The following is a 13,445-nucleotide window of genomic DNA, read 5'->3' on the forward strand; positions in this document are numbered from 1 at the left end:
AAAATAGGCCTACATTAATGATTAATGATAATCTTGATAGGACTAGAAAAGCGATCTCTAGTCCTTTGCGTTTAATTCATCTTGTATGCAGGAGGTGGTGGTGGTTTAGCATTATCTTTGTTATGTAGTTATCAAGTTAATTTTGACCTATTAACAATTCAATTTTTCTTTTAAATATCTAACCTAGCTTAATAAGGCTGATCCAGGACCTGTTGGTACCATTATCGTAATAACCTCTTGATCAAAATCTTTGTTTAAACTCAACTTATACCTGAAGATAAATGACTAGATAACAAAGTTACGATAAAGTTCGAATCTTGAATTATGAAAATGAGACTGCTTGAATGATAAGACTTTGAACCTCAAAGATGGGAGATATATTTTCTGTTATCATTTTATGTTAACCTTGCTTCAGAAAGGAGTTAATTAGCTTGCCTTATCGTGCCACAGGTACCCTTCAGAATTCCGCCTCCTTATGGACAAATTTTGGCTGTATGATTTCATACATCCCAATGCCATGTTCGGTAGCGAGCGACTCTTTTAATAGATTCACTTGGCGAATATTAGGACGATATAAACGGGATTGAAAAAGTTGCTTTATATCACAAATTTGTGGTATACAATCACAGGTTGTCTTATATTGATTTGGGATATGTGCTTGTTACCTTCATCAGCATGATCCTCAGGTTACTTATTCTTACAGCTATTACAATGCATGGTAAGTCTTTAGCACATATTGCGATCCTCCCCCTTCATGTTTTTTATTTCACTTCATTTTTCTATGGACTATCAAGAGAGATCATAAGAAAAGAAAACAATATTCACGTTTTTATGCCTATCATCATTTAAAAACATTTGAAACTACACAGATTCCGGTCAGGAATTGATTTATGTACGTTTTAACTTTCGATTCTTTTAGCTTGAGAGGAATTATAAGTAACTGAAAGAGTGAAATTGTTAAGAAGACTAATTGGAAGCTTTGTACTGTAGATGCTCCTAAAATTAGGGCAAGTATGCTGTACTGTCTTTAGTTTGTGTGTTCCATAAATCGATATTTTTCAAAAAAAGGTGATTTTCATTTTCATTTGATGGGACTATAATTATATCAATTTTGGACAAAAACCATGCACTCTTAAAATGTTGGACAACATACTGTCCACACAACAATCGGTTGAAAAAAAAATCATCCAACTCTGAGTAGTTATCACCCCAAAGCACACATTATAGGTTTACGACTACCCAGAATTTGATAAAGTCTTAAGCAATTGTTGTGTGGGCAGTATGTTTTCCAACACTTCTAAGAGTGTACTGGTAAAACACGGATGCGCACAAAACCGTATATTGGATTACAGCAAACTCTGGTTCACACGATCAAATTTTTATTGTTTTGATATTTTAATATAGTATCAAAATATCCTCACCCAAACTAATATACCGACAAAGTTTTCAGATGATTTGTTTGGGATCGTCATTATTATAGTTAATGCTCTAATTCCATTCCACCATTAGGTTTTAGTAATATAGGATTCGGGTTGGTCAGTCAGGGGTAGACAAAAATTTTTTTTTAGTGCTTTTATTGCTACGAATAATGTGCATTTACTTCCAAACATTATAATTTTACAAAAAAAAACATTGAGTTGTGTTACAATCCTTGTAGCAAATGCCCTATAAGAGAAAAAGACACATTATAATAGACGTTTGCAAACATTCGCGCACATAAAGATGTGTTTCCAGATAGTAGGCATGGGCGGAAATCTCTCCCGAACGATAGGAGGGACCAGGAGTGGATCCAGGATTTTCCAAAGGGGGGGGGGCACATTTTTCCCCCGTAAAATTTGACAAGCAAGCAAAAAAAAAGTTATCACCAAAAAAGTAAGGTCAATTCGTCCACAATAAATTTAACAAGCCCCCCCCCCAAAAAAAAGGTTATCACGTTCAGTTCAAAATGGGGCACACTTGGGAAAAACGGTTTTTATGTTCTATCAATAATTCTTATTATGGCTCCCAAAGGGTGGGGGTATCATAAAAGACCACAAATAGTAGGGGGCATTTCATATTGGGGAAATGGTATGGGGACGCGTCCTCCTGTCTCCATGGGATTTCCGCCCATGATAGTAGGGCTTAGAGGTCATGAGGGTATTCAAGGATTTCTACGCAATTCAATAATTAATAAAAACTAGTTACATCCAGTGATATCCTAAGCTGAATCGAGTTAATTGTGTGCTGCCGCGCACGCAAAGAGTAAGTACTCCAATATTACTACAATATTATATGGAGCCATACCAACGCGCCAAGTCGCCAAGCTCCACGAACGCACACGCCATATAAAAATAGTATTGAACTTTGTTCGCGCTTGACCTTTTGAAGTACTTTTTGAGGGCCTTATGAGTAAGCAAAAGCAATTTGAAGAAAGGAAACCAAAAAGTCACTTGGCAGGCGATATCTGAGTTTCAAAAAGAAAATCACATTCTCAAAAGTTCAATATCTGCTCTTTAATTTGATACCTGAATTACAGAAAACGGTCAAGAAATTTAAAAAAGTTTTACAGGATAGCTTTTACACTTACTCGACACTCCGTTTTGTTGACGATCAGCCGTGCAGAAAGCCTTTTGTTATTTTCATTTTCATGAAATTATGGAAATACAAGCATTGTTTCGAAAAAACATAACTTTATTATTTCTCGACCATTTTCTTTGATTTAGCTATCAAATCAAAGAGCAGATATTGAACTTCTTAGGCTTGTGATTTTATTTTTGAAATTTGATACCTACCGCCAAATGACTTTTTGCTATCCTTTCTTCAAATTATTTTTACTCACTCATGCGCGGATGAAAAAAAAATCTTGTATTATATAACAGCTAAAGGAGGACATTCTAGGCTTTACAATGGTCATTTATCTATTGTATTTATGATTAAGATAAATCATCGCTAAACCTTGATTTCGTTATTTGAGGGACGCACTGTATGTCTATATATGTGCATATGTATTTATCAGAGGCGTCGATCCTGGGGGGGGGGATCGCCCATCCAATGAAAATATTGGGGACAAACGTATCATGTTGCCCCCCAATAATTCCGCATGTGCAAAATTGAAATAAGATTGTAATGTTACACAGAAATCACCAAGCGAGAATGAGATACACAACTCGTTCTTTATTTAAAATCCTGCTTAAAATGTCCGCTTTTCAGATTCGAATATAAAATTCTTCAGCTCGCGCTTCGCGCTCGCATCATTTCTGTAGCAAAAACACATAATATTCATGATTAAATAGGTGAAAAGAATGTCCCGATTTCAGTTCTAAGCCTTAAAAGAACTCTAGCTTCGATTTGCAATAATCTTTTTTTGGATTGGATATATATCTTGTTCTTTATCAAACACGTCCATTAACCTGTCAATTTTGTTCAGATCGAAATATCAAAATTTTCAGCTCGCGCTTCGCGCTCGCATCTGTTGTTTTAGATACCGATCTTAATCATTGGTACAAAAAATGGTTAAGATATCAAGCTTTCAGGTCAGAATATGAAGAAATCTATTCGGCACTCGCATTATCTTTGTAGTGAGATATGTATCCTCCTCATGAGTTACTACAAACAGTCTTAAACAGGTACCTTTTTCCGGTTTTCAGGTCAGTATACTAAAAAATTCAGCTCACGCTTCGCTTTTGCATTAATTTGCTGGTGAGATTTGTCTCTTCTCATGAGTCATATTATATACATACTTATATTATATTTTATATATATATATATATATATATATATATAGGCCTATGTGTGTGTGTGTGTGTTTGTTTTGTGTGATCGAGCGCCTTTGGAACGTTGATTCATGACCCCCCCCCATCCGAAAAATGGATCGACGCCCCTGAGATATATAATATATACATGTATATACATACATTACCAACAAACATCACTGAGTGTTCTGGGAAATACAGGAACTTAGTTGTCAAGTTTTTTTATTATTACTAACGAGCAAATTATATAAATGTTCAATGTCGCAGACGGACGGGATATAAAATGGTACATGACTATGTACTTCTCTTTTGCACTTAGAACCAAACAAAATTGAATCAATTTTTCATGAATGAATAAAATAAAATGTAAGTTTTATAATCAGGCTTCCCAGTTATATCTATCAAGTTTAGTTTTTACCTTTGATTTTATATTCATTACTATGAAGGGCGTGTCACGGACGGAGGTTTGTGTAAAACGTAAAATTAACAAAAACCCTAATAAGATATAGCATATAGCATTCATAATTTGACATGACTATAGTACATCCCATCGTTTTGACGTCTACCGCTATTATGAATGAGACAGTTTGGCCGTTCAACAGCCAGTGCCTACATGGAGACAATTATTGCATTGTGGGATTTCATAATCATTTTTGTTTTCATGACAGTAGTTAACCGATTGTTATATTTACCCCCTGATTATTTATTTATACACGCCTTCTAGAGTCTTTGAGAAGATAACGTATATAAATATTTGAATAATGTGAATGATAGCTTGCAAGTTGGTTATCAATGATTGATATTTGCTACATTGCAAAATCGCTATGTAAATTAGTTTCGCAAAAGAAGTTTGTGAACGCCAACTTCGTCCATTTTTGCAAAACTGCGTGATAAAGTTATTGTATTAGATAATATATGTACAATGACATGGACAATATGACCATCCGAGTAATAGAGAAATATGAATCATCATTTGGTGGTGGCTGGATATTTATGGGTTTATAATAATAGCTGATAGCTGATTTTGTCCAATACATTCAATCTTCTTATACTCGATTCATGACATCGAAAATCAATCAATCAATCAGCAATGTCCTCAATCCTTCATTGGCAATTGGTTAAAAACAGCTAGTTAGTTATTCATCTATCCATCGCATTAATGATTAAGCCATTCGGAAGCCGCTTTTAAATGAGGTCCCTTATAACATTAATAAGACATGTTACATGTAAGCATGATATAATGATAAACAATAATTACAGACAAAGGAAGCAAAGAAATACGAAAACAGATTTACAAAACAAAACTTAACCAGTTATTTTTTCGGGGGGGGGTAGCGAAACAACTGGAAGAAAACCTTACAAGTTTTTCGATATCAAACAATAATTCATCATTATATTAGCCTTTATTTACCCGGGACAGTCGATTCAGCTGATCTGATAGGCCCCGTAATTCATCGTTATCATGATACTAATTTCTATACTATTACGACTCGGCCGGGGCTGGAACACACGACATCCCGATCGTCTCCATTTCCATTTCTCTTCCCTTTTTATCTTAAAAAAATATCCATTTAACTGGTTCTGGGCCCAAATTGTCGATTTCTTGTACTTCGGCTTTTTGGTGTATACTATTTATAAGAAAGTTTGAATAAGAGGCTGCACTCTAAAAGCTCCGCTTTTTAGCAGCCTCCTCTATTCTCAACATGTTTGTTTTGACAATATATTTGTAAATTGAACGGAAATACTTATACATGATAATTACTTCACATACTTTTTTAGTGTTTTTGGTATATATGTCTTAAATTTTCATTTATTGTATGTACATCATTGTCAATCGCAGCTGAAAATGATAGTCATTTCGTTACCATTGTAATTAGATTACAGTTCTTATGAGATTTAAACAATGTGAATACAAGATCTGATATTTTTCGATTGCTAAGTTAATTTTTGTATCATATCATTGAGTCATTGTTAAATTACCATTTCATATAATATATTGTTCATACAAAGACAACCCATATCTGGGAAACCATTTTTGGAAGTATACAACTGTTGCCTGTTCCCATTAGAGTTAGATCCACTGCAGATCGCACTGAAAGTGAATTTATCCCGGAACATCACTGGCGTACAGATGGGGAGGGGCTTTGGTCTTGCCCCTTTAAAAAAAAAAATCATTTTTCTTTTAAGAAAAATGTCAGAATCTTTCACAAAGTTTGAATTTTTGTACTAAAAATTTCAAAGTTTCTGCTCGTTTGCTTCGCTTTCTTGCAAATTTTAATAAATTTTACGCGATACGCCATATCCAGCCTCCTCAAAATTTTTGGTTCATTACGCCACTGCAGAACATCCATCCATGCACTGAGGATTACAGTCCGAATGAGTTGATCCCATTTTCAAGGATATTTGTGGGTCGCTTTTGATCTAAAGAAATAACCTTGCACTAAGCACCTGGATTCATAAAGGGAATATTTCTATGTAGAACAAAGGATTACAGTATACTGACATGCTGAAAACACATTCTTAACTAACACTTAATTTCTTTAAGTTCAACAAATAAAACATGGATACTGTTTTCTTTTCGGTTGTTAACCCAGGGTTCGGTTCAGGAGAATATTATTTGTTTAAATTTGGTGGTTAAATCATGATTTTGTTTCCCGAGTATTACGTGACGCGGGAAAGAAATCTCTCAAGCGTTGTGTCACTTCTTTTCTCTTCCCACTTCTCAGCCGTTTCAGGCCAAGACTGTGATCCCGGATGGAAGCTCTATGAACTGGAGGCCACATGTGCCCAGCCTATATACGCTAAAAGGATGACAAAAAATAATGCCCAGGACTACTGTTCTAGTTTGAACGCAAATCTAGTTATGATCCTGAATGAACCGAAAAATGTAAAACATTTTCAGTATACAAATTTTCCTGGTTGCTGACAATATCTCAGTAACGTTGTCGACAACATGATAATATAGTAGCTATAAAGATAGCAAATATTATGCGAACTTGATTCAATTTATTTTAGATTAATATTATAAGCTGATTAAATAAATACCTCGTTAAAGTTCACCACTAATAAAACGGCCATACATTTGAGTTACTTCCAGTGATATGAAAGTAAATGATTTACTCTAAAGATATCACTATAATGATTACAAAAAATATAACCAATGATTATAATTTTATTTTTGTTCTATAGAGTTTACTTTAAAAGATATAAATGTTTCTTATATCCCATGTAACGATAAAAAACACATTCAGTAATTAGGACACTCTTCCATGTTCATCAAGATCAGTTTCCGAGTACGTTGGTGGTTTACCAATGTCCTATGTTTGCTCTTCTCTGGTCATTGTTTTACGTTTGTAATTTCTTACTATACAGTGCGTATAAAAAGTTTACATTTAGAAATAATGCTATTAAATTATATAATTTTAATATCCAGAAGCTTTTTCCACAGTTGAACATTGCTACAGATCTTTTTAAGCAAATGACTATCGAAAAAAAATTTCCGCTTGATAAGCACAACTTACTTTTGAAAAGTTCGTAAAAAACGATTTGCTCAGAACTTGGAAATAGTTATATGAATATAGAGTGGACCACATGGAATTAGCTAGGAAGATTGATTTGAAGATATCTTTTTATAATACCTTTTTAACTTTAAATTTATCATAGAGCGCCATTGCGCCCCGCACACCGAGACAATCGTGATTATTTTGCTTTACACGGAGCTGTGATTCACATGAAATGGCTTAGGCTTGATTTTCCTTTCGTTAATCATTGTCAAGCTCGGGAAAAGTGTGATTGAAATATAAAATGTAAAGCCACTTTAAATGATAAAACAAAATTAGTGAAAGAATATCAAAGACGTCTGAAATGAATTCTGCTAATTTACCTCTACTGATCAAAATAAAAAAGGTACATGTTGTGCTTACCTAGGGTTAATATATTTATTGGCTTGTAAAGTTGCTTAAAATGTTTTTAAATGTATCTGTTTTATTTCAATTGGCTAAAAATGCAAAATATATGAATGAGAAATGTTTAGTAAACGGTCAGTTTGTTTTCGCATTTTTTCCTTAACACAGCGTGAAAATGAGTATTTTCGCGCGCTTTACAGGCAGAGTGCTCACTCAAGTGTAACATTCTGTCAAAACTTTTACTTTCATCTGATAGATGAGATCCAAATCCAAGAACATACATAACAAATTTATCCCTATGTTGTATATCTTTCAATTCCCAGGACTTTCTCAAAGTGTAAACTTTTTATTGATACGCACTATGAAATGGCCAGTTAAACGATTATTTTTATCTTGTTTATTCTCCTCTGCATTAAATTCCTCATATGCCAATAATGATCTTGACTCGTAATACTGTGAATTTATCTTCATTTGTTTGCATTTAACTTTCTATCAATAAGTATAAATTTACAATATTTAAGAGTTTGATCAAAATATTTTTTTTTTCAGACGTGGGTAACATCTCTCATTTCGGACGAGGGCACGGTATATTGGATTGGTCTTTCAGATAGGGGCTCTCTTCAGTGGAAATGGGTGGACAATACACCAGCAGAATACTTGTAAATATATGAGATTTTACTCTGACATGCTGCGTATACATGATGGTTTAAGGTATTTGTGAAAACTTTGCCCCTGACTAGCTAATTGTCATCATTATTACACTTTTTGAGAATAAAGTAAATGTTTTAGGCTCACATGTTGGACAAAATCAATCTACAAAATACATTTTTAATATCAGTCGATAAGAAAAACAGAGATGTAAAATCATGCAAAGGAAATGCAGGGGAAATATTGATTTTTTTAAACAATAAAAGAAAAAAAATAAACACAAATAAAATGCGCAAATATTCTTTTTTTAATGAACGCCTTTAAACGAAAACAATATCGACAAGAAAAATAACAATCCTAGTTACAAAGCATACCTACACTATTAAAAACAAAACTGCAAAAAAATATATTACTGGCAGCTGGGACTCATTGTTGAATTAATGAATAACTATTAAAAATTAATAACATTCATTTAAAATGAAAATCGCCATTAATTTACAAATACAAACACTATTTGAAAGATAGGTATACTGAAATCGACGTAAGAACACGACAGTTTGTTGGCATTTTTACAAAGATTATTATATTTTACTTTGTTTTACATTTTACTTTGTTTTACATTTAACTTGTAATTCTACGTTACATATCACTGCACAAATACGTTCGGTTTATTAAATCATTGTGTCGTCTGTTTTTGTCTCACCTGCGAAGCAAAGTGAGACTATAGGCGCCGCTTTTCCGACGGCGGCGGCGGCGTCAACATCAAATCTTAACCTGAGGTTAAGTTTTTGAAATGACATCATAACTTAGAAAGTATATAGACCTAGTTCATGAAACTTGGCCATAAGGTTAGTCAAGTATTACTGAACATCCTATTAGAGTTTCATGTCACATGACCAAGGTCAAAGGTCATTTAGGGTCAATGAACTTGGACCATGTTGGAGGAATCAACATCGAAATCTTAACCTGTGGTTAAGTTTTTGAAATGTCATCATAACTTAGAAAATATATGGACCTAGTTCATGAAACTTGGACATAAGGTTAATCAAGTATCACTGAACATCCTGCATGAGTTTCATGTCACATGACCAAGGTCAAAGGTCATTTAGGGTCAATGAACTTTGGCCGAATTGTGGATATCTGTTGAATTCCCATCATAACTTTGAAAGTTTATTGATCTGATTCATGAAATTTGGACATAATAGTAATCAAGCATCACTTAAAATTTTGTGCAAGTTTCAGGTCTCATGATTAAGGTCAAAGGTAATTAAGGGTCAATGAACTTTGGCCGAATCGGGGGTATCTGTTGAATTACCATCATAACTTTGAAAGTTTATTGGTCTAGTTCATTAAACTTGGACATTAGAGTAATCAAGTATCACTGAATATCCTGTGCATGTTTCAGGTCACATGACCAAGGTCAAAGGTCAATGAACTTTGGCCGAATTGGGTGTATATGTTGAATTCCCATCATAACTTTGAAAGTTTATGGATCTGATTCATGAAACTTGTACATAAGAGTAATCAGGTATCACTGAACATCCTGTTTTAGTTTCAGGTCACATGATTAAGGTCAAAGGTCATGTAAGGTCAATGAACTTTGGCCATGTTGGGGTTTTTTGTTGAATAACCATCATATCTCTGTAAGTTTATTGGTCTAGTTCATAAAAAGTGGACATAAGAGTAACCATGTATCACTGAACATCTTGTGCGAGTTAGAGTAGTATTCAAAGTCAGCACTGCTGCTACATTGAACCGCGTGATGCAGGTGAGACGGCCAGAGGCATTCCACTTGTTAAAAGGTAACCATCCTGTAAATTTACGATTTTTGTTTGTAAAATGACCATCATTTTTAACAGTGTAATTGTGCTGTACATGTTCAAAATGGCTAAACATCACTGAAATAATAAAGTACGGCTTGTGACCTGATGAAATTATTATTTGCACTGATTGTGGGTGTCATAACACATCCCCCAAAACGATCATGGCGATTCTAAATATAATAAAAATATATCAAAAACACGTTAAAAAGGACATCGGACGTCTGCACATATGCAGTTTAACACAAAAATGCTTTCAACCCAATTTCCCATCTAAAATCCAATATTTACGCAATGCTAAATGTGTTATTCACTATATAGGGCCTATATAGACAGTAGACAGTTCTCATATTGAAAAAGGTGGCTAAATGTGTTCCTTGATATTTGCTCCGGCGACAATCGCTCCGTAGTAAATTCAACACACTATTAAATCAAACGACCAAGTTCCACCCTGGATTTAACACTATACCCATTCCTTAACCTAACCTTAAACCTAACATTAACCCCTACTGACCCCTCCTTATATTTCAGACGAAATAAAACCCAGAGCAATTGCCCAATCGATTGTTACCGGAGCAAAATGGTGTGTCACCAGCCAAATGACGTGGTGGAGATGATTAAAATGTAGTTTCAAGAAAAGGCATTCAGTCTGAGATTAAACAAACGATAGTTCTGTCAACATGTAAAAGTATATGGTTCATTCTCTACTTCAACTGCTAAATTGTTGTATTTCTCTTTCAGAAATACATTGCTTAATTAATCACATTAATGACACTTTGAACAACATTCTATCTCTTATTTCCCACTCGGCTATCTGCATTTGTGACATTCCAAATAAATGTCTACCAATTTTTATTATTTTTGTAAATTTGTTTACCTTAGTAACTGGGCACCTGGTGAACCGAATGAGAACGATGGTTTACATGAAGACTGTGTCGAGATGTATTCCAGTGGTTATTGGAATGATGAACAATGTCTTGGATTGGCTTATCCAATATGTGAAAGAGCAGTGGGTAAGTGATTTATGTATTTCATCAAATTCTATTCCTATGAATTCTGTTCAGATTCTACAACTCATGTAAAATATGTGAGTTTTGATACAAAATGAAAGAAACGTAAATACTTTTGGGCCTAGCTGCAAAAAAACTTATAATATAATTTAGATTTATAAAAATTAATATTGAATTTAACAGAAACGTCATTTACAAATCTTTGCAATTTGGATGTTTTAAATATCTAATTTTTTTCTGGTGATAATCTTCCATTACATATGTTGGCTCTGTAAATTGCTTATAATCTTTTTCGTTAATTTGTAGGTTTGACAGGACCACCACCAACAAGTAAGTCATCTCAGCTACCATCACACGTTGTGTTTCTTCAATTAATTTCCCTTAAACGAAATAAAATATGATATCTATTTCAAATTTTGTTTAAGATCTTATGGAAATAATCTTTGGATTTTTCGAAAAGTACAATATAATATCAAATTAACTTTTTCATGAAATTGAAGGGATTTCATATTTTGTTTTGCTGCTCATCATAGGCTACCGTCATGCATGATATAAACTTTATGATATGTGATTAAGGAAAATATCGAAAACATTTCTTTATAAGCAAAAGTCGCAAAACTAATTTAGCCTGCAAATATTAAAGTTTTAATGATATCGGTGATGGATTTGTATCCTCTCTTTTCCAAACGTGAAAATCACAAGTAAACAGTTTGAAGAACTCTTCATGAATTCAATAGTAAAGACAGAGACAAAACATTATACAGAGACTGAAACTTGGACAATGTCGCCCAAGACATTTGTGACGTCCGAGCAGTCTGTCTGTGATAAAGCAAAAACAATTCGCATTCAGGGCAACCCTCATATGTAGGATTGTAGGATTATTAATTACAAAAACTGATGTACTCTAAAAAACGGAGACCTAATTTAGCTATTAAATAAAAAGCATGTATATAGTGCACTTCAGAGTGCTGATTTGTCTAGTTAAAATTTGAACGAGAAAAATCGGCACCGAAGCGCAGTCACTACACACGCTCTTTAAGGAAGCTAAATTAGCTCTTCGTAGCTCTTTCTGAATTGATTGTATGTAAATAGATATAGATCGAATGTGATTAGCGACCAATAAATCATGGATTTGATATTAATCATTTAGGACAGATTATTAGAACCTAACGCCTCTCTCAATCTAGCCAAAAGCTTGTTGATATTTGTACAAAAAAAGTTGAAGACAGCTTTATCTATATATATCTTTCATTTCAGCACCGAATTACGAGCCCCCGTGTCCGCTTGGTTGGTACAAGTACGAAGAAGAACAATGTTTGTTGCTCGTTACTGAGAGAAGAGATACTTTCAACAGCGCCAGAGAGTACTGCAGAACGGAAAGGGCAGATTTGGTCATGATCAAGACAGAGGCACTTAATGTAAGAACCCCGCTTTTTTTGGGGGGAGGGGGGAGGAGGGGAGGTGAAAGAGAGATAAAAAAACATAGTTTTGTGGAGAAAAATATTGCTTCAGCACTGTGCCATCCTTATCTTCCACAGTAATTCATGATACGAAAACCTAAACATTGTTTTTCCTATTGTTTTATTTCATCGATATTTTTAATAGTTATCTTAATGAAAATCTTAAGGACTGTTACTTTAAATACCATTATTATGATGATAAGTATTGTTGTTATGAATAAGGAGAAGTAGTATAGTATTTGATTTATTGTCATTATTAATATTATCACCATCATAATGATCATCATCGTTATTATTATCATAATTATCGTAATGAATATTCGGCCCAGGTTTCGAAATTCGCCAAAGTTCTTTTCGAGCTCTCGATCTGCTACTGTTTATTGTAAAGTTTGGTCGAAGCTCAGAAGTAAATGTGCAGGACACACGATACCAATATGTGGATATCATCGGTTAACTGTTATTTGAAGATTCAAAAAGAAGAAGAAATGTTTGGATCTCAGTTCGAAATATTTTTTTATAATCACCTCTCAACCGATGTGCCAATTGTTTCAATTTTTCTAAAGAACTTCATAGTGAATTTGATATCAAGGTATGACGATGATGAATTCTGGATTGGACTAACTGATAGAAGAGAAATGTACGAGTTCCTCTGGATAGATGAAACACCACTCCAGGAAGGTGATTACACGTAAGTTTTAAAATATCATTCCGCAGAGTGTTCCTTCTCTGCTATACCAGGGTTTCAGGCTGCATTATTTCATGGCTCTTAGATCCGTTTAAAGTAACATTTTGGTGTATAATTATGAACATTTTCATTTACTATTGCCCCTATTGTTATCGTCATGCTCACCTTGATATTTTTCCATCCCTT

The 13,445-nt window shown here is 34.0% G+C and overlaps 1 protein-coding gene across 2 annotated transcripts in view; it reads left to right on the forward strand.

Moving 5' to 3' along the window:
- LOC121410332 (macrophage mannose receptor 1-like) overlaps window positions 1–13,445 on the forward strand; it is a 70,556-nt gene that overhangs the window by 3,002 nt on the left and 54,109 nt on the right. Inside the window, exons 1-7 of one of the 2 annotated variants that reach the window (XM_041602347.1) lie at window positions 421–718; window positions 6,458–6,618; window positions 8,186–8,295; window positions 10,987–11,117; window positions 11,421–11,444; window positions 12,372–12,532; window positions 13,138–13,262. In XM_041602347.1, the coding sequence (XP_041458281.1) occupies window positions 676–718; window positions 6,458–6,618; window positions 8,186–8,295; window positions 10,987–11,117; window positions 11,421–11,444; window positions 12,372–12,532; window positions 13,138–13,262 (755 nt within the window). In that variant the 5' untranslated portion in view covers window positions 421–675. Of the gene's footprint in view, window positions 1–420; window positions 719–6,457; window positions 6,619–8,185; window positions 8,296–10,986; window positions 11,118–11,420; window positions 11,445–12,371; window positions 12,533–13,137; window positions 13,263–13,445 lie in introns of those variants that run through there. The other variant, XM_041602348.1, reaches the window with a different exon arrangement.

Source organism: Lytechinus variegatus, chromosome 3, assembly GCF_018143015.1.
Source record: "Lytechinus variegatus isolate NC3 chromosome 3, Lvar_3.0, whole genome shotgun sequence".
NCBI classification, from domain to species: domain Eukaryota; kingdom Metazoa; phylum Echinodermata; class Echinoidea; order Temnopleuroida; family Toxopneustidae; genus Lytechinus; species Lytechinus variegatus.